General features: G+C 39.2%; 1 protein-coding gene across 2 annotated transcripts in view; it reads left to right on the top strand.

Moving 5' to 3' along the window:
• Positions 1–24,313, top strand: part of LOC122795577 (metallophosphoesterase domain-containing protein 1-like) — a 629,119-nt gene that overhangs the window by 287,713 nt on the left and 317,093 nt on the right. For both annotated transcript variants that reach the window (XM_044063825.1, XM_044063826.1), the window contains exon 4: positions 14,474–14,586. In XM_044063825.1, the coding sequence (XP_043919760.1) occupies positions 14,474–14,586 (113 nt within the window). The remainder of the gene's footprint in view (positions 1–14,473; positions 14,587–24,313) is intronic.

Here is a 24,313-nt window from a genome sequence, read left to right on the forward strand (position 1 = left end):
AAACTTTAATGTCTGTCGTTATTGACTTTAATCCTCAGTGATTTACTAGCAAATCTGCCATTTTAGAATGGACATTGAAGTGCTATGCTACAAAATCAGGGACAGTAAAGAGGCATTGGAAGGGACTTGTGTTCCCTGATTTTATTTTTGTTCATTTGACCACAGTGAGACATATGAGGTTGACTCAACTAAAGTGGCTGTAACCTCTGGACATGTAGGTGTGTGTATATGAGCACACATGCATGTGTGTGTGTTTGAATGTGTGCGTTTAGACATTAAATACATCTACAGATTATATTTTGGATGTAAAATATTTTCTCCAACAAAAATTACATATGCTATAGCAAGCTTGAAACACTAGGCAGAGAACATTTTACATCAAAAATATAAAAAAGTATATAGTGATAAAAAACAAGCAAAAATAGTACAAAGCCATTTAGGAACTTGCTCATTCTCTAAGTGAAATAATGCCCTCCAGAGTGTGTGTGTTCCAGAGGGGTATAGAGGCACTCCAAATAAGGTGTCAGGCCTGACAACACCCCTGGGTAGGTGTTATTTCCCCATTAATGTACACCCTGTTATTGCTTGCATATGGAATATGCTGCACTGAGCTACTGCATTGTTTTCACAGTGAAATCTGTGTTTGATGCTTTTATGGTCTTACCAGGCAGTCACCTTCTCCCTTGATTTGACTGGAATTTCTTTTTTACTACTTTTCTGCCCCATTTCTGCCAGCCATCAGGCCTCCCCCATTTGGACTGGGATTTTCTTTCCCCTTGTACTAGTTATCTCTCCAGTAGTACAGGGAGAGCCATCTGGAAAGTCCATCACACAGGCAGCCATGAGGGCTGTTTATGTCATCACTATCACCTCGGTAAAATGGCATATTAAATGTCCATAATCTGTATTATGGGAAAGAGGATGAGAAACCCACATTACTGCAGGAACCACAATGTTCTTCTTAATGAGAGTGTACGGTCCTGCTGCTGTGCAGTGGTTATGAGAGCTACCTTCAAAATAGCAAGCCATCCTGTGGTCTGCTGCCCCTCCAAGAGATTTTGGCTTTGGGTGGCTCCTGTCTACCTCATCTCTTTTGTCTGTCTTTCCAGTATCTGCTCCAACAGTAACTCAACCTATATTTGAATTCAGATTATTTGTGCTGAAGTCAAGGCTTTATTTCTCTATACCAGTGGAGCTGACCCGATTGTAATAATTGTAAAATAAAATAATAATAATAAAAAAAAGATATAAAAATGCTGATCATTGCTTTAGGTGGCATGCATCTAACTAATATTGCCAAAAGAATGAATAAAATTAATCATCTGCTCTCCTCCCAGCATAACTCTTTAACATACACTGCTCATAGATTACATTACCTGGTGTTCTGCCAGAATTATTTGTTTTAAAATAGGTCCTTGCAGAGAAAAGCATCCTAGCTGCTGAGTGCCCATCCATCTCATTTATCTGTTTGGAATTGATAAGTGCTAGTTAGCACTGTTGTCAGTTGTATTTAAATTGCTGTTTAAGCAACTGATATCAATGTATTTGCAGCACATAGTAACAAGCCATGGATTGGCTATATACACCATACATAATAACAAGAAATGGACTGGCTGACCATAGCTTGTTACTGAGTGGTGGGATGAAAAGGGCTACAGCACGTTGTTTAGCAGTGTGTCATCTCACTTCTGAATTCATGTTTGAAACCTTTTATTCTTATTAGATTAGGGCAGTTTTTTCATCAGTGCATTCATTTTTCTAATAAAATAATAAATACTAAACTAATCTGAGCATGTGAATGTAATTTTAATTTATATCTGGAAGTGTGATTTTAAAATAAATCACAGCAAAACTGAGCTATCTGAGCAGCTGTCATATTGGAACAGCTACTGGATGCCAAGATATCTCTTCTCGATGGCTGACAACATGACATTTGATGTTTAATATAGTTATTAATCACTAATTGTTTGTACTTTGTGATTCCTAAATGAGTTAGGGACATTTGTGGAGTACAGAAATGTGAGCCTTCATTTGCAACAATTAAAGAAACATAGATTTCAGAGTGATAATTTTGTCTTAACACCAAATTGCTGATTTAAGTGTCCTGTATTGTACATTTATTACATATCCCTGTGTGTGTGTATGCCATACTTATTGTCATTTTCTATGTTATTTATTACAGATGCAATAGTCATTATTCGGGTTTATCCACAGCTGGGGTGGTTTATCAATAGATGCTGTTGATTACTCAATAAAGTTACTTAAAAATATGTATCTTACCTTTGTCAAAATAATTCTGATATATGATTGCACTCCTTCATCTTCCTGTTCAAATCAGCATGGATTCTGGAAGCTGTTCTGTGCATGTGCACATTGATGTATATGCCAAAGCATGCACAGCACCATAGTAGAGTATTGTTTGTGCCATTGTCTAAATAAGACAGTTACAAAAATGCAACATATTAACTTTTAATGAGTAATGATATTTGAGAGACTTTTATAAGAACTTTGTGAGGTCTGTACTTTTCTGCAGTGCAGCCACTTTACTGTTTTTTAAATTATGCATCATAGCAAATGTGGCACATCATTAGCGGATCGGAGTTCAGCAACCCCTCAAAGCCGAAAAGACAAACAGCAAATGTGGCACAGCCTACATAATGGAGAAAAGTTGTTTGTTTTTAAATGGATCTTTTTTGATTGGTAATTGTGTTCTACTACCACTAACACATTGTTTACCTAGTCCACTGGCCAAATTAAATTATTCACCATATAATTTATTTTATTTTGTATTTGTCGACTGGGATTGCCCATCTGAGCATAGCCCATACATTGTAAGCATGGGGAAAAGAAGCTTCATACAGTTAACTGATACAGAAATATACAAAATTTATGGGTTTTGTGTCACAGAGAAATAAAACCCTGACCTGACAGAAATAAAACCCTGACCTGAGTTTAAGTGGCCCAGAAATAGAGCAGCCAGTCAGGGAGGAAAGGGAGTGAGCACTCACTGGCAATTTACCCATTCCAGGGAAGGAAGGCAGGACTGTCCATTGTACAGCTGCCACCTGGTGGAGACTTTGTGATATAACAGCAGGTCAGTGACTAGTGATGGGTGTTCTAAGTAAGGTTTCACACTGTATTAGGGTTTGGGATGTGTGGAAGCACATACCTAGGCTTTCCACCCCTCCGTTTTTTTTTTCCGGACTATCAGGAAATCAAACTGATTCTCCGGTAGTCCGGAAAACACTGTACAAACTCCGGTATTCTGTTTCAAAAAGGAAACAGACTATCGGAGTTTGTAAATCGGCTGATTTACTATGCTTTTTTTACATAAAAGCATAGTAAATCAGCCAAATGCAGGCGGCGGGAATGAAAAAAGAGGGCGTTCCCGTTGAGTGATGCTGTCGTGACATCACAAAATAGGAGGTATGTTGGCGGGAGAGGGAGTTGGGGTGGGCGGGGTTACTGGTGACGCGAGGGGCGTGGCTTTGCTCCGGTTTTAGCCGTGAAGGAAGGTGGCAACCCTACACATACCTGGTTCAAGTATTAAAGGATCTGATACTTACAAGTGAGGAAAGTGTGTTGAGCAGATGGAAAGAGTACTTTGAGGGGTTGCTGAATGAAGAGAATGAGAGGGAGAGAAGGTTGCATGATGTGGGGATAGTGAATCATGAAGTGCAATGGATTAGCAAGGAGGAAGTAAGGATAGTTATGAAGAGGATGAAGAATGGAAAGGCTGTTGGTCCAGATGACATACCTGTGGAAGCATGGAGGTGTTTAGGTGAAATGGCAGTGGAGTTTTTAACCAGATTGTTTAATGAAATTTTGGAAAGTGAGAGGATACCTGAGGAATGGAGAAAAAGTGTTTTTTTACCGATTTTTAAGAATAAGGGTGATGTGTAGAGCTGTAGTAACTACAGAGGAATTAAATTGATCAGTCACAGCATGACATTATGGGAAAGAGTAGTGGAAGCTAGGTTAAGAAGGGAGGTGATGATTAGTGATCAGCAGTATGGTTTCATGCTGGGAAAGAGCACTACAGATGCAATGTTTGCTCTGAGAGTGTTGATGGAGAAGTACAGAGAAGGTCAGAAGGAGTTGCATTTTGTTTTTGTAGACTTAGAGAAAGCATATGACAGGGTGCCTAGATAGGAGTTGTGGTACTGTATGAGGAAGTTGGGAGTGTCAGAGAAGTATGTAAGAGTGGTACAGGATATGTACTAGGGTGTGACAGCGGTGAGGTCTGCGGTGGGAGTGACAGATGCGTTTAAGGTGGAGATGGGATTAAATCAAGGATCAGCTCTGAGCCCTTTCTTATTTGCAATGGTGATGGACAGGTTGACAGACGAGATCAGGCAGGACTCCCCGTGGACTATGATGTTTGCAGATGACATTGTGATCTGTGAAAGTAGGGAACAGGTGAAGGAGACCCTGGAGAGATGGAGATATGCTCTAGAGAGAAGAGGAATGAAGGTCAGCAGGATTAAGACAGAATATGTGTGTGTGTGTGTGTGTGTGTGTGTGTGTGTGTGTGTGTGTGTGTGTGTGTGTATGAGAGGGAGGATAGAGGAATGGTGAGGATGCAAGGAGTAGATGCGGCGAAGGTGGATGAGTTCAAATACTTGGGATCAATAGTTCAGAGTAATGGTGAGTGTGGAAGAGAGGTGAAGAAGAGAGTACAGGCAGGATGGAGTGGGTGGAGAAGAGTATCAGGAGTGATTTGTGACAGAAGAGTACCAGTAAGAGTGAAAGGGAAGGTCTACAAGAGGGTAGTGAGACCAGCTATGTTATATGGGTTGGAGACAGTGGCATTGACAAAAAGGCAGGAGTTGGATGTGGCAGAGTTAAAGATGTTAAGATTTGCGCTGGATGTGACGAGGGTGGACAGGATTAGGAATGAGTATATTAGAGGGTCATCCCAGGTTGGAGGGTTTGGAGACAAAGCCAGAGAGGCAAGATTACGCTGGTTTGGACATGTGCTGAGGAGGGATGCTGAGTATATTGGGAAAAAGATGCTAAGGATGAAGCTACCAGGTAACAGGAAAAGAGGAAGGCCTAAGATAAATTTTATGGATGTGGTGAGAGAGGACATGCAAGTGGTTGGTGTGACAGAGCAAGATGCAGAGGACAGGAAGAAATGGAAACAGATGATCCACTGTGGCGACCCCTAATGGGAACAGCCGAAAGAAGATGATGATAAGGCATAGAAACCAGTGACACCAAGGAGAAAGGTTAGAGAAAATAATATTTTGCCTGTTAAAATAACATCCCTTCTGATAAATGGTTTTAACCCCCACTGCTGGCTTAAAGCTGAGGACTGCACAAAGGCATATTCACAGCTGAGAGCAGTAAGATTCTATCATTTGCCTGCTTAGTTAACTGAAGTGAGAGGTGCGAAAGGTGGCCAGTAGGAGGTGTGTGATTTCAGGTATGGAAACACAAGACTGATGACTGAAGAAAATGATAGAAATGTACAGGGATAGTTATTATTTGGCCCATTTCTATTTTGGAAAGAAAACTCATGTGTGCAGTACACCTACCAAGTTCCCAAAAAACAGCAATAAGGCAGAGAACTCCACGTAGAGCCAATAAAACATTTATTCAATAAAATCACAGTTAAAATGTGATTTTATTGAATAAATGTTTTATTGGCTCTACGTGGAGTTCTCTGCCTTATTGCTGTTTTTTGGGGACTAATACTGTATTTTGGCAGAGTACTTTAGTGCAAAGAGGTTTTTTCTTTTTTGGTATACACCTACCAAGTTAGTCAACATACAAGAAAGCATTTTTATAGTGCAAGTAGTTTTTCAGTCTGATATGTGGAAAACTAAACGTCCAGTCATTAACACTAATATCCCACTATGTTTGTATGCTTTGTCATTCATTAGATTTTTTTTGGGGGGGGGGTAATTTTACCATTATATGGGTGAATGAGGCAGAGTGCTACAGAGCTGGACTGTACAAGTGTCAAGATTTAAAAGTGCTCCTTTCTTAACACACAAAATTGTTTTGTAATCATTGCTCAAAACCACAAATTTCACAACTAGGATTCAACAGGCAGTGTTGCAAAAAGAACATGTTGAAAGTTTGCTGGAAACATCAGAAGTAACTGTAAGTAAGTATTTCTTATCTCCACACATTTAAACTTGTTGATTGGTTCACTATTTTAGAAGAAATATTGAACAGACCTAGTAGACTAAACATTTTTTCAATGATATTAAGACACAGATAGTGAGGTTCTTTTTTAGTACAATTATACAAATTAAAAAGATATAAAAATGTGTACTGTATTTTCTACAGAGTGTCTTGCAAAAGGTTAAGCTTGTATGGCCTCACTGTGTTTCAGGTAATCTCTGTTTTTTTTTTGGTCCCTCTTGGGACATCATTTTCATCAGCCTGGATCCCAGTGCCTCACAGCCACACCAGGTCTACCAGCTTTTGTCTCCTACTCCCTCCAAATTACATCAGTGTCGCTGGGGCCAGTTGTGGATCCAAAAGGTCACTAGGGGCTCAGCCATTTTTCCTTCCATCCTAGAAGGGATTCTTTTTAGATACCCTAAACACTCCCTTTCCCACTTCCCACTCTTGTTGATTTCATCTGAGGGCAACTCCCCTCTTTGGACCATACCTTCCATAAGGGAACATTATCAATGAATGCCCTCCCACCCAGACAGGCATGCCTATCCCTCTCTGGTGCTGTATCAGTTACCAAGCTGCTAATCGAATCCCAGACAACTGGGCCATAGCTAGAGCTGTATCCCTGTACACCACCAGAGTGGCCATGTTTCAGATAATCTTGAGAGAAAATATTCTGCCAAATACATGAAAATTGTTGAAAATATGGCTGGCATCTTATTTTGTTATTTTAAGGCTGAAAACTTATTTTAAGGAAGTCTAATGCACATACTGCATGACAGAATTTCCCCAAAGAATCTGTTTGTTAATCAACAAGCAAGTTCAAACATCTTAAGTGCAAAAGCTTTTATTTTCTTTAGACAGTCACAAAGCAGGGCCAGAATAAATGTGAAACACAACTGATAATTAAAAGTCATAGTGTTAGTGACAGCTTTATGACTCATGTAAGCCAGAAATATTTGGCACTTACTAGCACAAACACTAAATGTACTTTTTTCAGGGAGGCTTCACCCTTAGACCCCTAAACAAGGGGGGCTTTGCCCCTCTACATTCATGTTACTTATAAACACTCACTTAAAAATGACTGTACAAAAGAGTACAGGAAACTTTCTGAGATACTGCGATTTTAGAATTAATCTGAAAGTAGAAATGCTACCATTTCACTTGTTGACACTGGTATATTGATAAAATGCTTTTCTCCTCTTATCCCAAGTTAACAGTATACAAAGAATAAGAAAAATGTGAATAAAAATGTCAGGTATTCAATATTTTGATATGGACTTAGTCACTGCCTGGATCCACAGTGGACCTCCTGTATATCTAAATTCAAATACTGTGTCCCAGCACAGTAGATGATTTTTGTTCCTCCACATGGTAATTCCAACTAGAAATGAACATATATTATGAAGTGTTTAAGATTAGAATAACAATCCAAGCACCAGAAAAAAACATTAGATGGTTATCAGATGATGCTTAAGTATTTGGCAGAAAATGGTTACTATACAGCTTTTGATTTAGGAATAAAAACTCAGCTTATCACAAGCAATATAGTGAAAATCAGACAAAAATTCACATTAAAAATTTGCTACATTAAAGAATGTCTTCAGAGATTAAAGAAGAGTAGTAAAATCAGTAGGTAGTCAGCAGGTACAGAATAGACAGGTAAGTTTATAAATAAATGCTAGGCTAACTGCCCTTGATGACCATTTCAAACCTAGCTAATTTATTTCATGGGTGAGAATCAAACTATGTCTGTGAGGTGAACACCTTAGCCATTATGCCAATCCCTCCCTCCGAATCAATATTGCAATGGGGATACTGGGGATTGAACCCAGGACCTCATATAAACATGAAAATCATGTGTTCTCCCACTGTGCTACATCCTTTAGTTTAGGTACAGCGGCAGATCAGAAGTGGAGGCAGTAAAATAAATGTCACAGAATAGGAATATAAAATACAATTCAATATCACTTTGCAGAAATTTTGAGGGGATATAAAACCATGAAATTGCTTGCCTTGTAAAGATTAAATGTGTAAATTGCAAAAGGCCAAATCATTCCAGAGGAATGTGCAGATTATCACTAACACAGGACATATATTAGAACAAACAAGCAACACTTTCAGAAAAGATGAGCAGTATGACAGAAAAGCCAAATGCAGACAAAAAAAGTGATACCTCAGAAAAGCATTACATACATTTATACTATATATGCTAATATGAACAGAAATAAACCAGAAATATAAGTCTATATACAGATACATAATGCTAAATGTACTTGTAGATTGAGGTCTGTCACTCAACATAATGAATGAATGGGTCTAATCTGTTAAAACCAAGACTGATATTAAAAACTGTGGCCACAACTGTATTTTCTGCTAGTAAAGAAGAAAATTTACCATTGTTGGGTTCTTCCAAACATGCATTGGTACAAACAGAAATAAAGCTTGGGCAAAATCTATGTCATGCAAGACAAAATCTCCTATCAGGTTAGCTACCATGTAGTGAGAATGCTAATCCTTATTTGAATCATAAATGCAGTGTACAAATCAGTTCTAAAGAGTAACAGGCGAGACCTCTTATTTAAAGGTGTAGACAAATTACAGGAATACCAGGCAAACCTCCATATTGATCGTTAAGTCTGTCCAGTAGCTTAACCTCAGAGGAAGATCTCATCTGAGGAAAAAGGATGAGAAAGAACTTAAAGAACTATAAAAACAGACTTACGATTGCAGGACCATCTCCACTGATATCCCTAGTTATAATGCCTTTCTAACCAAAACCACCTGAATATGTGTGGGCATGAAACAATACACCAAATCACTCCAAACTGAAAGACATAGCACACAGACTATTAATGACATTATTGCAGATTTAACTGGAGCAATAGCATTTCCAAATTTACATTTAAAAGAAAAGATGACATAAAAAAATGGTGGCACCCTGTGTGGCAGTGGCTACTCTGGCTCGACAGAGAAATGTGCATTATTTGTTTTGTTTTCCATCAAAATCTACAGAAAAAAAAAACAGAATCAAGGGTAATTACTGAAGGTATGCTAAATTATAATGCTGACGGACTCTTAGAAATTCGATTTTTAAATTCTCCGTGCTATATGTTTGATGGGCTGTTGCTAAAGAGCCCTATAAGGCCTAATACACTCAAAGAACTCCATGAACTGGGAATTATACTAAAGCATGGCCAAAAATGCATCAATCAAGTAAATCTTACTTTTACTACTCAGAGGATGCATATAAGAAGGAAGAGATGTGAAACATCAAGGAAACAAGGTTCTCAGGTTGGTCTAACTGCTGGACTCAAGGCTAACCCTCACAGGCCAGCACTCCCCTCTGTGTTACTGGTAAATGTTCACTCCCTGGATAACAAGATGGACTACATAAGACTGAAGCTCTCCACACAAAGTAATATGAGAAACAGTTGTTTGCTTGTGTTGACAGAGATTTGATTACACTCCAGTATAAATGATAGTGCAATCTATGTGAATGGGATGACACTATTTGGAGCTGATAGGAACCAGTACTCAGTGGTAAATCTTGAGGGAGTGTTTGTATTTACATAAGTCACAACTGATGTACCATCTGTGAGCTGGTTACCACCCACTGCTCTGAGAACATGTAAAATGTAGACTCTTCTACTTGCGAAGGGAGTTCAGTGGTGTGTGCATCACAGCTGTTTACATCCCTCCCTGTGCCAGTACCAGCGGCACTGGACACACTTTACCAGTCCATAAATGATATGTAGAACATGAATCCTGAGTTTGCTTACATAATAGTAAGTGACTTTAACCAAGCCAACCTGAAATCTGTACTACCCTGCTACAATCAACATGTGAACTTCACAACAAGAGGGGGTGAACATAATGGACAAAGTTTACACCAACTTAATACTAGTTTATAAGGCAGTACCCCATCCACATCTGGGTAACTGGACCATCTTGCCATTGTGCTAGTTCCTGCATACAGACCACTGTTAAACAGAAGTAACCCATCAAATAACCAAGTAAAGGTATGGCAAGAGGGAGCAGTCTCAACACTACAAGACTGCTTCAACAGCACAAACTGGAATGTGTTTAAGGAAACAGCTACAGTGGATCACCACATCGGCCTAGAGGAGTATACAGAGTCTGTCATGGCCTATATCTCAAAGTGTGTGGATGATGTGTCAGTTACCAAGATCATCACCATATTGTCGAATCGGAAACCCTGGATGATGAGCAGGGTATATGAGCTCCTGAAACCATAGAATACTGCATTTAAAATAAAGGACAAGGACACCCTCATGGAGGCCAGGGTGAAACCTAACAGAGGAATAAAGAAGGCAAAGCATGCCTATGGTCACAAAGTTCAAGGTCACGTCTCTGACTCGAGGGACACCAGGCATCTGTGGCATGGGATACAACTTATAACATATTACAGGCCTATTTCCTCTCAATGTAATGACAACACTGAATTCCTAAATGAACTTAACATCTACTTCAGCAGGTTCGATGAAGGAAACAATACCATGGCAACAAATCTCCCCGTCAAACAAGGTAATAAAGTGCTTTGCATTAACCCAGCAGATGTTCAAAGGACCCTAAGCTGAGTAAATCCCAGAAAAGCATCTGGTCCTGACAACATTCATGGGTGGGTACTCAGAGACTGTGCTGCTCAACTGTCAACTGTACTTGCAGATATTTTCAAGATATCTCTGTGCCATGCCATAGTACCCAAGTGCTTCAAGAATACAACAAGCATACCACTACCCAAGAAGTCTCAGCCAACAAGCCTAAATGACTACAGTCCATTTGCTGTCACCTCTACAGTAGTGAAGTGCTTTGAGCAGATGATCAAGGACTATCTATCATTAATCCTACCTGCAGCATTGGATCCACTCCAATTTGCTCATCAATCCAATCGCTGCACAACAGATGCCATCTCATTAGCACTTCACAAATCCATGGCACATCTGGAAAGTAAGAGCTGTTACGTTCAGATGTTATTCACTGATTTAATCTCTGCTTTCAGTATGGTCATTCCACAACATCTAATAGAGAAGCTGGTCCAGCTGGGTGTCAGCACCCCTTTATGTAATTGAATACTGGACTTTCTCACTGACATACCCCAAAAAGTATGCGTGTGTAAAAACAACTCAAAAAGCATAACATTGAGCACGGGAGTCCCTCAAGGATGTGTCCTGAGCCTAATGCTATTCACCATGCTGACACATGACTGTATTACTAAGCATAGATCAAACCAGATCATCAATTTGTGAATGATACCACAGTTGTAGGCTTTATCAGCAATGGTGATGAAACAGCTTGCAGAGAGGAGGTAAACCATCTGATCGACTGGTGTGACATCAATAACATGGCTTTGAATGTAAATAAGACCAAAGAGTTAATAATGGACTTCAGGAGGAATCAGGAAGCACATCATCCACTCAGAATTAAAGGGGAAACAGTGGAGAGGGTGAAGAGCACCAAATTCCTGGGAGTGCACATCTGTGAGGACTTGTCATGGTCGACAAACAGTAACTACATTGTCAAGAAGGTACAATGATGTGTACACTTCCTATGAAGGCTGAGGAAAGCAAACTTTCTACCTTCTGTCCTCAATGCCTTTTATAGAGGTACCATCGAAAGCACCTTGACAAGCAGTCTCATAGTTTGGTATGGGAACTGCAAGGCTTTGGACCACAAGCCTCTCCAAAGGGTAGTGAGTGTCACAGAGAGCATTATAGAGTCCTGGATCCCATCTTTTCAGGACCTGCATGAGGCTCAGTATCTAGCAGAGCCAAAACAATAGTCAGTGACCTCACTCACCTGCTCATGGACTGTTCTTCTACTTGTCTTCAGGTAGGCGATACCGTAGCATGCCTTGCAAGTCATTGAAATTTAGCAGGAGCTTCTTTCCACAGGCCATCAGACTGCTGAACTGTAATAACATATCTAATAACAGGACATCAGAGCAATCAGTTACATAGCTAAGGAAAAACTACTCTGTGCAATATGTTATGCAAAGTGCTCTAAATGGTGAAATATCTAGGCTGATTCTTCCCTTACTGCAATAATCAGGAGGCAAGATAATATTTTGTGCAAATTGAATAATGGTTAAGTCTCACATTCTGTGCAATATATACATGTGCAATATTGACTGAGTACTGCTACTAGTTGTATGGGAAATAACCTATGTCATGGCAACTGTCTACTGTTACTGTGTTGTTAAATAGTCATGTTGCTTTCTTGTATTGTATGTGCTGTCTGCACTTTAACACTGAAGCAATGACATTTCGGTCAGCTGACACTGCTGTGGGGGTTTGAATGATAATAAAGTTTACTTTGACTTTGACATCAACCTAAAGAGCACCTGAGAGCAGAAGTATTATAATATTCTCCAGATATGTAGTCCTCAGGCATTACAATTGAAGTATTTCAAAACATAATAGGTACTCTATGTGACCCCTTAATATTGATGCTATAGTTTGCTATGAAGACAAATCAGGTAATTGAAGTGCTTTAAAAGTAATAATAGACTACTACTGAGTTACCTAACCTTAAATAAGTCAAAATGTGAATTTGACAAGTCCATCTGAATATTCTGTGGGATTTTTGTCACACAAAGTATTGTCTTTCATTATTCCAGTAAGGAGAAACTATTTAAATATGTCACATCTCCCGACAACATAAAGGAAGTCAGAAAGTCATGGGGATGGCAAACTAAATTTCACATTTTATTAAAAATTTCAGCATAATCACAACTCCATTGAGACAGCCAATGTGTTCACTTTTCCTGGACACATAAGTCTGACAACCACTCTTTGCCTTTCAGTTTTTCCATCCTTTCCTCTCCCCTGCTCTTGGATCTTTCGTTCTGAAATTCTTTTTGCATGTTTATTCTTCTGTCCTAGGATCTGTTTGACTCATCGCTTCTCCAAAGCTGTTTTGTGTTTTCTTTTTCCAAATTTCCAATTCATCCTTTTCACCTATCCTGTCCATAAACAAGCAACCCTACCCAGTCCTGAATTTCTGTGGCGCCTCCTTTATAGCTACTGGAGTGCTCAGTGTGCTTACAGCCTTCTTTTCATCCTCTGCCACTTGAGTTCCATGGGTTTCAACTTCAGGATCAGCATCTTACTTTTAGCAGTTTGTGTTGTGTCATCGCTACTTTACATCCTGAGTTACACTTCATCAGTGTGTCTTCATATTGAAAACATAAGCTATACCTTGCCTTTTACAGTTCATCCCTGACATGCCATTTGCATTTTTTGTATAGAATTATCTAATAATTATGTACCATAGCCCTTGGCCTTACTTCATCATGGCTGACATTTTTTTAATTTTTTTCTGTTCCTTGTGTTAAAAACACATTCTTTGGAATGTGCATGCATTTGACAGATTTGTGTCATGGATCCTCCCCTTCACTATTTTCTTTCCGTAGTGATGAATAATATCAATAGCGTAGTCCATCTTGTCTGCTGATTCCAGCTGCTGTGTATTGGTATTTTGTGTGGGAAGTAACCAGCCAGGTTCTTGCCAGCTGCCCTTTCTGCTTATTCATGCTGGATTATTTCCGTCTTTCAGAAGTTTTGCTGTGAGAGATTGCTTTTGTTTTCTACATCTCATCAGCTGACAGATTTGCTTCTCATCACTACTACGTGCACTCATTTCCCAGAGGATTGTCAGACAAAATATAAGACCTTAGGTCTCATCCTTCTTCCCTAAGTTGCAGAGAATCATGCTGAGCTACCCTTGTATATGTAAAAGTGAAAATAACTTTGTATCTGCAAAATACGGTAACATCTTAACTAGCTTCACATAATGTTAAGAGTAACTAACTTGTCTCAACATCATCTGGTTTCCATTTTTTTTATTCTTGTTATATATTTTTTCAGTTTGATTCCCCAGCACCCCCAACCCCAATGTAACAGGTTTTTCATCACAAATTTTCAAATAAATGCTGACATCATTACTTGAAAAATTCTGATATCAGATAATGTTATAGTCTTCAATCACACCCACCAAGTAACTCTTATTGGGCTCTTCATTTTATAAACAGTCATTTTTGCATAGCGGTTTGTCTATACAAAACTGTGGGAATTTCATCCAGTTTTAATCTACAAATTGAGATAAAAGTTGTTTGTTTAGAAATAAATATGATGTACAGAAGGAAGCCCACAAGAAAATATGAAGACATCCTTTATTTCAAAGTAAAGCAGGTGAACCCACATTATAAAGTGCACAGACATGATGGATGTAAAATCTAATAACATTTTGATGCTTCTGCTTTGGAAATGCACTGTATAAATTACCCAAGGGCTTTCTCTTTTCATCCATTGTACAGGATACCAGAATATGGAGCTTGTGGCTTTAGTACTCTTCGGAAAAATCTGAAGGAGATATGGCAGAAAATTCCCATTGACACTGACATTTTGATTACACACTTTCCACCATTTGGTGAGTAAGGAAGTTCATTATTTTTAATATGATTTTTAGTGTGCACGTAAATTCAAAAGGTCATAACATCTTTAATAATTTCAGCAGGATAAAAAACAATCATTCTTGTCTGTTATATCCACATATTTCCAAGGATATACTGCTTTTAAGTCTACTGTTTGATATTAGTGAGATACAATTAAAAGGTTTAAATATATTTAATAATAAATAATAAAAGAACAAGACAATACTCAAACAACACAGTAACTACAGAGTTCAGAGTCACAGGAAATCTTTTAAAACAACATTGCAGGACAGTCTCAGATAAATACAGAAAACATCTAAACTAATCTTTAATATATTCATATCTATATCTAAAAGATACTATGTCCTAAATAACTTATTTACAGAGCAAGGCAAATGCAGATGATGGATGTTTCTAGGTCCAAGACAAGATACAAAATGCCCAGTCTCCCTCTCTGAGAGAGTTCTTAAATTAATATCACATATTACTCCTGGGTTAGCCTGGATGACATCACTCTTTGTCACCTGCATTCAGTTCCCAGGCTAACAGAAACTAACATAATTTAACATTTCTATGTGGAAAATGCATATCTCTCAGATGTTTGCTCAGAACTGGAAGTCATAAAACAATTAAACACTTTTTACATTTGAAACCTAGTAATTATTTCTGTTTCAAAATAATAGGAAAACCTCTAGCGCTAGACATTGTGTCTGCTTACTGAGAGATAACACAATTGTAAAACACTTTACTTTTCAACTTATTTTTTTGAAGTTTTGCAAGTTAACTCTGTATGTTCCAGCTTCTACTATTAAAACATACATTTGCACATGTATATAGTTTATATACATTTCTGTTCTTTTCCAGTAGCGTACACCGTGGTTACATTCTTGAAGCTCAGTATATAAGGTACAGTTCTCTTACATTTGCAAGACAAGCATATGAGTCATATTAATATTCACAAATGACATATTACTTACAAAATTCCAGATAGCTGGGCTGGCAGAGTCACACAGTAATGTCTGTTGGCAGAGAGTTCCAGAGCTTGACGGTGGCATGTGAATATAGGCACTGTCCAACTCTTTGGTTTGGAATGTAAACTGTTAGGAGTTGTTTGTTTTCAGAGTGGAGGGCTCTTGTAGGTATGTAGGGTTTTAGGACAGATTTGAGGGCTGGGCAGCTATCAGGTGTATATATTATTTTATGTGCAGTAGACAGCTGTACTAGGCTTAGGTGTTTTGTGAATTCGAGCCAATTTAGTTCTTTCAGAACTAGGCAGTGGTGGGAATGGTAGGGGTAACCTGTGGCAAATTTGTCAATTTTATGATAGCAGGATTGGAGCTTGTTTTTAAGAGAAGATTGTAAACTGGTGTACAAGGGGGCTGCATATAAGAGTGAGGGAAGCAAACAGTCATTGCCGAGGGTTTTTCTGGTGGAGCTATCCAAGAAAGTTTTTTGCCTGTGGAGTGTTCCTAATTTGATGTGTGTTTTTTTAATGCTATTGCAGATATGGTATTCAAAAGTTAGTTTATCTATGGTTACACCTAGAAGCTTAGCTGTGGGAACTGTTTCAATTTCTGTCTTATTCTGTGAGAATATTTTAAAGTCAGATGAGATTGGTTTTGTCAAGAAAAGCAGGAGTTTTTTTTTTTTTTTTAGGATTTAAAAGTAGCTGGGATTTTGTCAGCTATGTCTCTATTGAGGTGAAGGTGCCTTGGGTTCATAGGTTCAGAGGTGTGTACTAGGCTAATGGCCCTGGGGCCTTTACAAGCCTAGCCCATAGAAGTGCCCTGGCACTGGGCCGCCCGTCGTTAGTTCCCAGTGCCTCTATCAAGTAGAGCCACTGGAGTGATCCCGGGATGAACTTTCTTTTTCCCATCCACTCATCAAGATTTCTCTTGAAGAGGGCTAGTAAGGTGCTCTGCTTGACATATATGGGAAGTCTATTCCAGAACATGGGCATTCTGTGGGTTATGAACCTGTCCCTCCAGCATGTTCTGTTGATTGTGGTAGTGAGGTTGAGGTCTCTGGAGCGTGTGGTGCGGAGAGATTGGGATTTCTTTAGATGTAGCATTTCTAACAGAGCTGGATCAGACATGGCTTTGTAAGTAAAGCAGAGATTGCCTCTTAGTAGATGATATGATACAGAGAATAGCTGGAGTTTTTTAAATCTGTCCATGCAGGACATGTTTAAGGTCTAGGATCCTCTTTGTGAGGTACTTTTATGGCCTCTCCAGCTGTTGCAGATGTCTAGTGAGGTACATGCCAAATGGGGAATTATACTCTATGATTGGTCTAATGAGGGAAGAGCAGAGAAAAATAATGACCTCTTTCTTCCTGGATACAAAACCCTTGGTAATGTGATGTACCACATAGAAGGACTTTCTGAACACAGTGGCAATATGGTGGTCAAAGGAGAGGTTGCTGTCAACTTGTGTCCCCAGATCTATGGTGGTCAAAGGAGAGGTTGCTGTCAACTTGTGTCCCCAGATCTCTTATAATGCCTTCAGTGTTCAGTGGGCTCCCATCAATGTGGTAATTAGTGGGAACTGAGTTTTTCCCAAAGGGGATGATGACGCATTTTTGGCATTAAGCTTAAAGCCATGGTTTTGACACCAGTCACTGGTCTCAGTGATGCCATTCTGTAGGATGTCTGCATCACTTGGGGAGATAATGATGGCTCACAGCTTGCAGTCATCTGTGAATTAGGTCAGCCAGAGTCCCTCCGTGTTGGCCTGGACTTCTGAGAAGTAGATGCCAAACAGGAATGGACCCAGGACTGATCCCTGTAGGACTCCACTTGTGACTGGTTGGCAGTCTGACTTGGAGTCTGCTACTTTCATACTGTGTGCCCTATCTGTGAGCCAGTTTGCAAACCACTTAACTATATAGGGGTTGATGCCTAGTTTGCTGAGTTTATCAATAATTCCTGAGTGAGGAATGATATCAAAGGCCTTGACCAGATTGAGGTAGGCTGTATGAACTGCCTTATCTTCATCCACCACTCTGGTGACTGACTCAAAGAAGTCAACCGGGTTGAGCAGGCATGATCTACCTTTCACAAAACTAAATTGTGTGGGATCTAGAGTTTGTAGATTCCCTATATCCTTGTTAATTAGCTCCATGATGATGCACTCCATAGCCTTACATATCAGACTCGTCAGTCTAATGGGGTGATAATTTCCAGGGTCTGTAGTCACTCCTCCTTTATGGAGAGGGATGAGTGCAGCAGTGCGCCATTTGGCAGGGACAAAGCCTGAGGTGAGGCTGTGAGTGAACAGAGCACACAGATGTGGTGCCAGTTCACTTTGTAATTTATGTAGAACACAGCCAGGGATATTTTTGGGTCCCATGGAAGCTGTATTCTTGGCCTTAGACAATGCAGCTTTAACCTGTGCTGCAGTAATGCAGGGTGCCTGGCATTCTTCCGGTATTGAGATTGGTCCTTTAGTGGGGAGAGAGAGGTAAAGTTGGCACTGAATCTGTCGGCGAGTATGTTGGCAATATCTGTTGGCTCAGTATAGGAGGTACCATTGTGCAGTAACTCAGAGAAAATCTGGGTATTGCCATGGATATTCTTGATATAACTAAAGAAGGCTTTATGGTTGTTTTTAGTATCTGCCTCAATTATGCCTTCATAGCTAGCTTTGGAGGTTTTGATGAGGGATCTCACTTTTTGTTAAGGCTAATAAGGGAACTTTTCCAGTCTTGGGACTTCACCTTTTTCTGAAACAGTTTCTGCCTTCTGTTGTAGAGTTTATTAATAGCAGGGGACCACCAGACTGGCTTCCTTTTTTGGAGGAGAGCATCTTGGTTCTGTTGGGTATGAATAGTTCCGTGCATTTATGTACATGTTCGTACAGTGCATCGGTGTATGATTCGGCAGTCATGCATCTATTTGCCATTGGCATGGGTGCCATGAAGTTAGCCACCTCTGCCTTTAGGAGTCCAAAGTCAGCTTTGGAGAAGTTTTTCATGGTGGATACCTTTGCGGGGGCTGTGGGTGAGATGTGGATTTCCATGGTGATTAGTTTGTGGTTGGAACTAACCAGTGAAGAATTGACTATTGGTGTAGAGCAATGGTTGCCCATGTTAGTAATAACCAGGTTAAGGATGTTGCTTCCTCTAGTGGGGGTAAGAATGAGCTGGTCCAGGGCATTGGAATTGATGAATTCCAGGAAGCGTTGGGCGGGTTCCTATCAGTTCGTCAAAACTTCAGCAGTTTGAACATCATATGTTCTAACTGTGAAGTTTGAAAACTGATTATTGCAAAGCTGCGGAACACCGAATTCTTTCCCAGGGAAAGAATTTGGTGGGCCGTTTCTGTAGCTTCGCAATTTTCAGCACAGTGGTGGAAAGTTACGGGTCGGGTTCAGGTAAGTGTGCAATTGTGCTGACTTTAGGGTTAGGGTGCAGGTTAGGTGAGTTAGGGTTAGGGCGTGGGTGAGGTGGGTGTGGGATAGTGACAGACTTTAGGGTTTGGGTGGGATAGGTGAGTTAGGGTTAGGGTGCGGGTGAGGTGGGTGTGCGATAGTGACAGATTTTAGGGTTAGGGCGGGATAGGTGAGTTAGGTTTAAGGCGCGGTTCAGGTTAGTGTGCGATAGTGACAGACCTTAGGGTTAGGGTTTAGGTTAAGGTAAGTGGATAGATAGTAGTGTATGTACAGTTTAGTGTAGGGTTAGATGTAGGATTGTAAGTGTATGTATGTGGATTGCTGTTTTTTTGGTGTGCTTGTGTTGTGTGTGTGTTTCTTGGAACAGCGATTTTTTTTCCTTGGGAAACAAATTGCTGTTCTAAGCCTTCGATGGTTTTGCACTTCAAGGTTAGAAGTTCAAACATATGGTATTCAAACTTCTTCCGTTTCATCAAAGTGATATAGACCTGCATTGGGCCAGTGCATTGGTGCTTGAGTAGTTTTCCCAGTTGATGGATGGATGAGTGAGTTGCTAGAGTTGTTGTATGTTACTGGAGGAGGAAATTATGGTAGTGTCATCTGCGTATTGGATAATGGCGTTAAGGGGGGTTGAGCTATGAAGGTTGTTGGTGAAAACAAAGTGTAAGGGTCCAAGTATGGACCCTTGTGGTACCCCAGTTATGTTGGTTTGATACTGGGATAACTTATTGTGCCATTTAATTAGGTAATTAATTACCAATTAACCCCAACTGCAATGTCAGTAAAGGCAGCAATTCAAGAATACTTCTGTTTAGTGGGAATATACCATAAAAAAGTGATGACGAACACAAATTTGTGAGATGATTAAAGTTAATGCATGTTTAATCCTTACTTAAACTTTTGCACATAATATTTAAATAACAGTGTTAGCTCAGCAAATTGCAGTAACTTTAGGGAAGTCATTGGAGTGCCCTTTTACCTGTTCACATGAGATGCTAATGGAAAAAAAGAAAAAAAAAACATGCCAGTCTGCTGACAGAGAATAGTAGAACATATTAGTGATGTCACACTTCTTATTAAAGCAACATATGTTTTATAATACAGTTGTCAGACAAACATAAGCCCTCTCATCAAGAGTTATTATGTTATTGATGATAGATAAGTGCTTTAATATTTACCTGTGCCTTGAAGGGGAGAACAGATTACTTAATTTCTTTCCTATTGGCTAAACAGACATTTTAAAATTATAAGTATGAGAAAAAAGAACTTTGTGTACAGCTTGGATCATAGGCCAATGACACAGACCACTGTGAGGGTGAGAGTGACAGAGTGTGTGTGTGTGTTTGTGTGACATTAGATGACAAGATTCATGACTCACAATAAAAGTGAAGATCTTTTCCCAATGATACATTAAAACCATCGGTCATTTAAGAGAGAAAAAATACAGCCAGCATGAGATCAAGTCAAATATATGCACAGCAGCTTTGCAGATGGACTTCTGAGAAACTGAGGAGTCACATGATCTACAGGATTTATGCAAATAAGGATTTCATAAAGAGTCAGTTTTGCAGCTGTCCTACTTAAATAAAAAGGTTCCTGCTAGGCCAGATCTTTTGTCTTCAGGAAATACGCATAAACTACAACAAGACTGTTAAACAGAGCTGTGTGTAAAGAAGGGTAAAAACATTATACATCATCTAGCACAATAGATTCTCATAATCATATGCACCACAAGACAAAAATCCAGAGCAGTCAGATGCCTGTCTGCTGTCATCCTAAATACATATTGACTTCCAGAAAATATTAGTCCTTTATACAAATCATTTTGCCCGCTATGCCACTTGACTGAATAAAGTTTGTGAAGAACATTAAGAATATTTTCCTAATCTGAGTCTTTAAGAATTATTTATTGATAGATAAATCACACAGATATATAGATTATTGAATTTGGTAAATGTTATTAATAATAATTACACTTTTACCCCCCCTAAATGGATGCAGACCAAAGTTGGATAGCTGTAGCAACTGTTTTCATCAATGTGTGAACTGCTACATCCCAAATATGAAAAGACAGACCCATTCTAACTTGTATATTTCAGAGAAGGACGCAATCGTGTCATTGAAATTCCATCACAATATTATCATAAAAAGATAGACCAAGGCTCTGCAGTGGTTATCTTGAATCATGACAAGTATGTCGCTGGAACCAACATAAGTCACATCTATTACCGACTGGTGACCCAGCTACATGGTGCACAGAATACTTATATCACTAATTCCACCCGCACTAATTGTGCTGTGGTATAAATCATGCATGTAGTGCTAGCTGTGTGGACTGCTTTGTCCCATTCAACCAATAAGACAGACCACACATATCACATGCTTCAGTGTAACTTATTGGTAATACTGAATTTGCAGTATTTAGAGCCATGATTAACCACATTAAATGAGAGAGAAAGTTACTTCAGTTTAGCAAGAAATGCAAAAAAAACTACTTTTCCTGTTCAGCTGAAAAGAATTTCTCACATTTAATTTTCCTTCTTACTCTCATCTCAAGACAATTGCAATCCAGTGTGCCTGCAGTCAGACATGTGACAGTTTCATGTGTTGCTACCAAGTGATAAACTAGTTGACCTTTTTTAAGCATAGCCAGTGCAGTTCCACTGGTACATGTGACTGGCTACTGCCCCTGTCCATAAGAGATAGAGGAGTGAGGCTTGCACTCTCCCATCCATTCATTTAAGTTAGATTTGAAGATGGTTAAAAATGTACTTTGCTTTTTAAAAAGCAGAAGTTTCTTCCAGTAGAGGGGAGTTATTTGGGAGTGATAGCTGTCATGCCAACAAATCCTGTTTATGTTGCAGTATTGATGTAATTGTATAGATATGAGTAGATAGATCAGGACTGCATCATTATTACATCTTTGCAGGCCAGTCACAGGTCACACTGTAGGAGGCAGAGAAGAAAGGTACGACTTTTAGTCAGCCTGATTAACTTAGAGAGCTCACACTTGAGTTTATTATTGAGGAACCACCTGGGTTTTCAAGCTGAGTTGGCATTTGGACAGGTACACACCAGATGGTACATTGTATTCTAGTATGGGCATAATTGGGGATAACTGTCTGTTTACTCAGCTCAACTCAAGCTGTTTAATGGTTTAGGCTTGTGGAAGGTGCCCTTGGGAGCTGGCTGCCTGTTATATCCTTATACAGGATATAACCCATGTAGCTTAGTGCAGCAGTGATCATTTGAGCATCTACTGTTATGGTAAGTTTAGTTACCACTATGTTCTTGCTGCTTTCATTGTTCACACCCTGCATCAGAGTTGCTGTATGTTTATCTATGCAGAGGGTCACCCTCTTCTACCATCTGTTGTTTTTCTTCAGAAATCTTCAATTAATTATTAAGTTAAAATTAAGTAAGTAAGCTTTTATGACCATGTAGGCTATTGCCACTCATTTTACCACAAGCTTCTGGGCTAACCAGCATTTTTATTGTTGTAATTCCTTTTCCTTAAAGTTAGTTAACATGGAATTAGAGGGGAAAACAGGACATCATGGATAAAGTTGTTACATTCAACAAAATGAAGGCTTCAAACTAAAGAAATGGAAATCTTCAAATATTTCTAAGGAAGGTACTCATTCACAAATAACTCCCAAAACAGGGAAGTTCACTTGTTTTCTAAACTACCAAATGCTTTCTCACTAATCTATTTGCTGCTAAAAGATAATACCATAGCAGCATCTGTACTGGTACTTATGTTGGTATCCTTTGAGACCATCACAGCAGAGTTTTCATCTCTAGACGAGCATAGTGTTTCACCATTTCTTAATTTGCCTAGGTCCTTTATTCCTTAATGTTAAGGAGTGGTCATTGAGTCACTTCTCCCATCACTGGAATGAGTAATTGTAGATAGCCATTGAGTTATTGGATTTATTTCAAAGTGTTACTCACTGTTTTTTGTATATAGTATTAGTATTTTAGGAATCCTGTCCCAGAGACTACCCATACTCTGGAACGGACTACCTATCTATGTCAAACAGAGCTCCTCATTAGCACTCGTCAAGAAAAATCTTGATGATTGGATGGGTAATAGGAAATTCACCTCAGGGATCACTTCTGTGGTTCTGCTTGACAGGGGCACAGGAAAATAATTTTCTTGGGTGGCGAAAGCCAGGGTACCTTTTTGGCTAGGCTTGTATAGGCCCTAGGGCCAATAGCCTAGTACATACCTATGAACCTATGAACCTATGAACCTATGACAGTAGCTGGCCAAAGTCACAATTCCTTATGGGAGCTAAGGGACTCAAAGAAAAGAGGAAGATTCTATCAGTGATGGCTTGAGTATGTCACATACCTATAAGGGTTCTGTGGAACATGTCCATGGGACAGACTGAGGCCTTCATACAAAATGTAATGCTGTTGCTGAAACTCTGAAGGGGTTGAAGATACAATAAAGATAGGTACAATGCCTCAAAGATGTACTCTTATGGTATGTATTATACACAACTGTACATTGTCAGCTGTACTTGCTATGATAAACATTTTATTCTCTTCAGCCTAAAGGGTGCAAGAGGCCCAGTTTCTTGGATGGAAAGTGTGTGTATGGGTGAGAAAGCCTGTACCTCAGAAAACATAGTGATTTTAGTGGTGTGGTGGAACCATTTTGACTACCTAGGCTTAAACAAAGTCCAGTTCTCTGAGCTAGATTTTACCTAGTAGTTACACAGTTGTCTTTAAGATTGAGATTGCACAGTGTATTTCACCTAGTAGTTACACAGTTGTCTTTAAGACTGAGATTGCACCGTGTCGAAAATATGTGGTTTTACAGTTTTGTTGTGAAAGTAGTGTCTCTGAGTAAGCAAATCACCCGCAGCTCAAACACTGGTTCTTTTTTATGTCATATAAACCTTTACCACGTAAATAGAGGTCATGTAAAGGTAACTATTAACACTTTTTGGTATTTATGTCTTTACATGTTATCTTAAATATGTGCTATGTTAGGGCCCATGCAAAAAATGAAGTATATTTTTAAGTTATTGCTATGTAGTTCATTCTGTTGACCAGAGAAATATACTGACCACAAACTGCATTTTTTCAAGCATGACCCAGGGTAGAGATGACCCAAATAGCTAGTAAAGTACCAGAACAGTTATGTTCACAAGAAAGGATATGTGGTAGAATATTCGATATTATAATTGGAGCTTTTCTCCCCGGGCCTCTGTTGAAAATGGACATATATCCAGTTGGACTAGCCCGGTCAACTAATGTAAAATAAATGTAAAATAAAATAAATAAGTAAATAAATTATTGTGGTACAAAAGGTTCACAA

The sequence above is a fragment of the Protopterus annectens genome, chromosome 2.part2, assembly GCF_019279795.1.
Source record: "Protopterus annectens isolate FY-2018-M chromosome 2.part2, PAN1.0, whole genome shotgun sequence".
Classification (NCBI taxonomy): Eukaryota; Metazoa; Chordata; order Ceratodontiformes; family Protopteridae; genus Protopterus; species Protopterus annectens.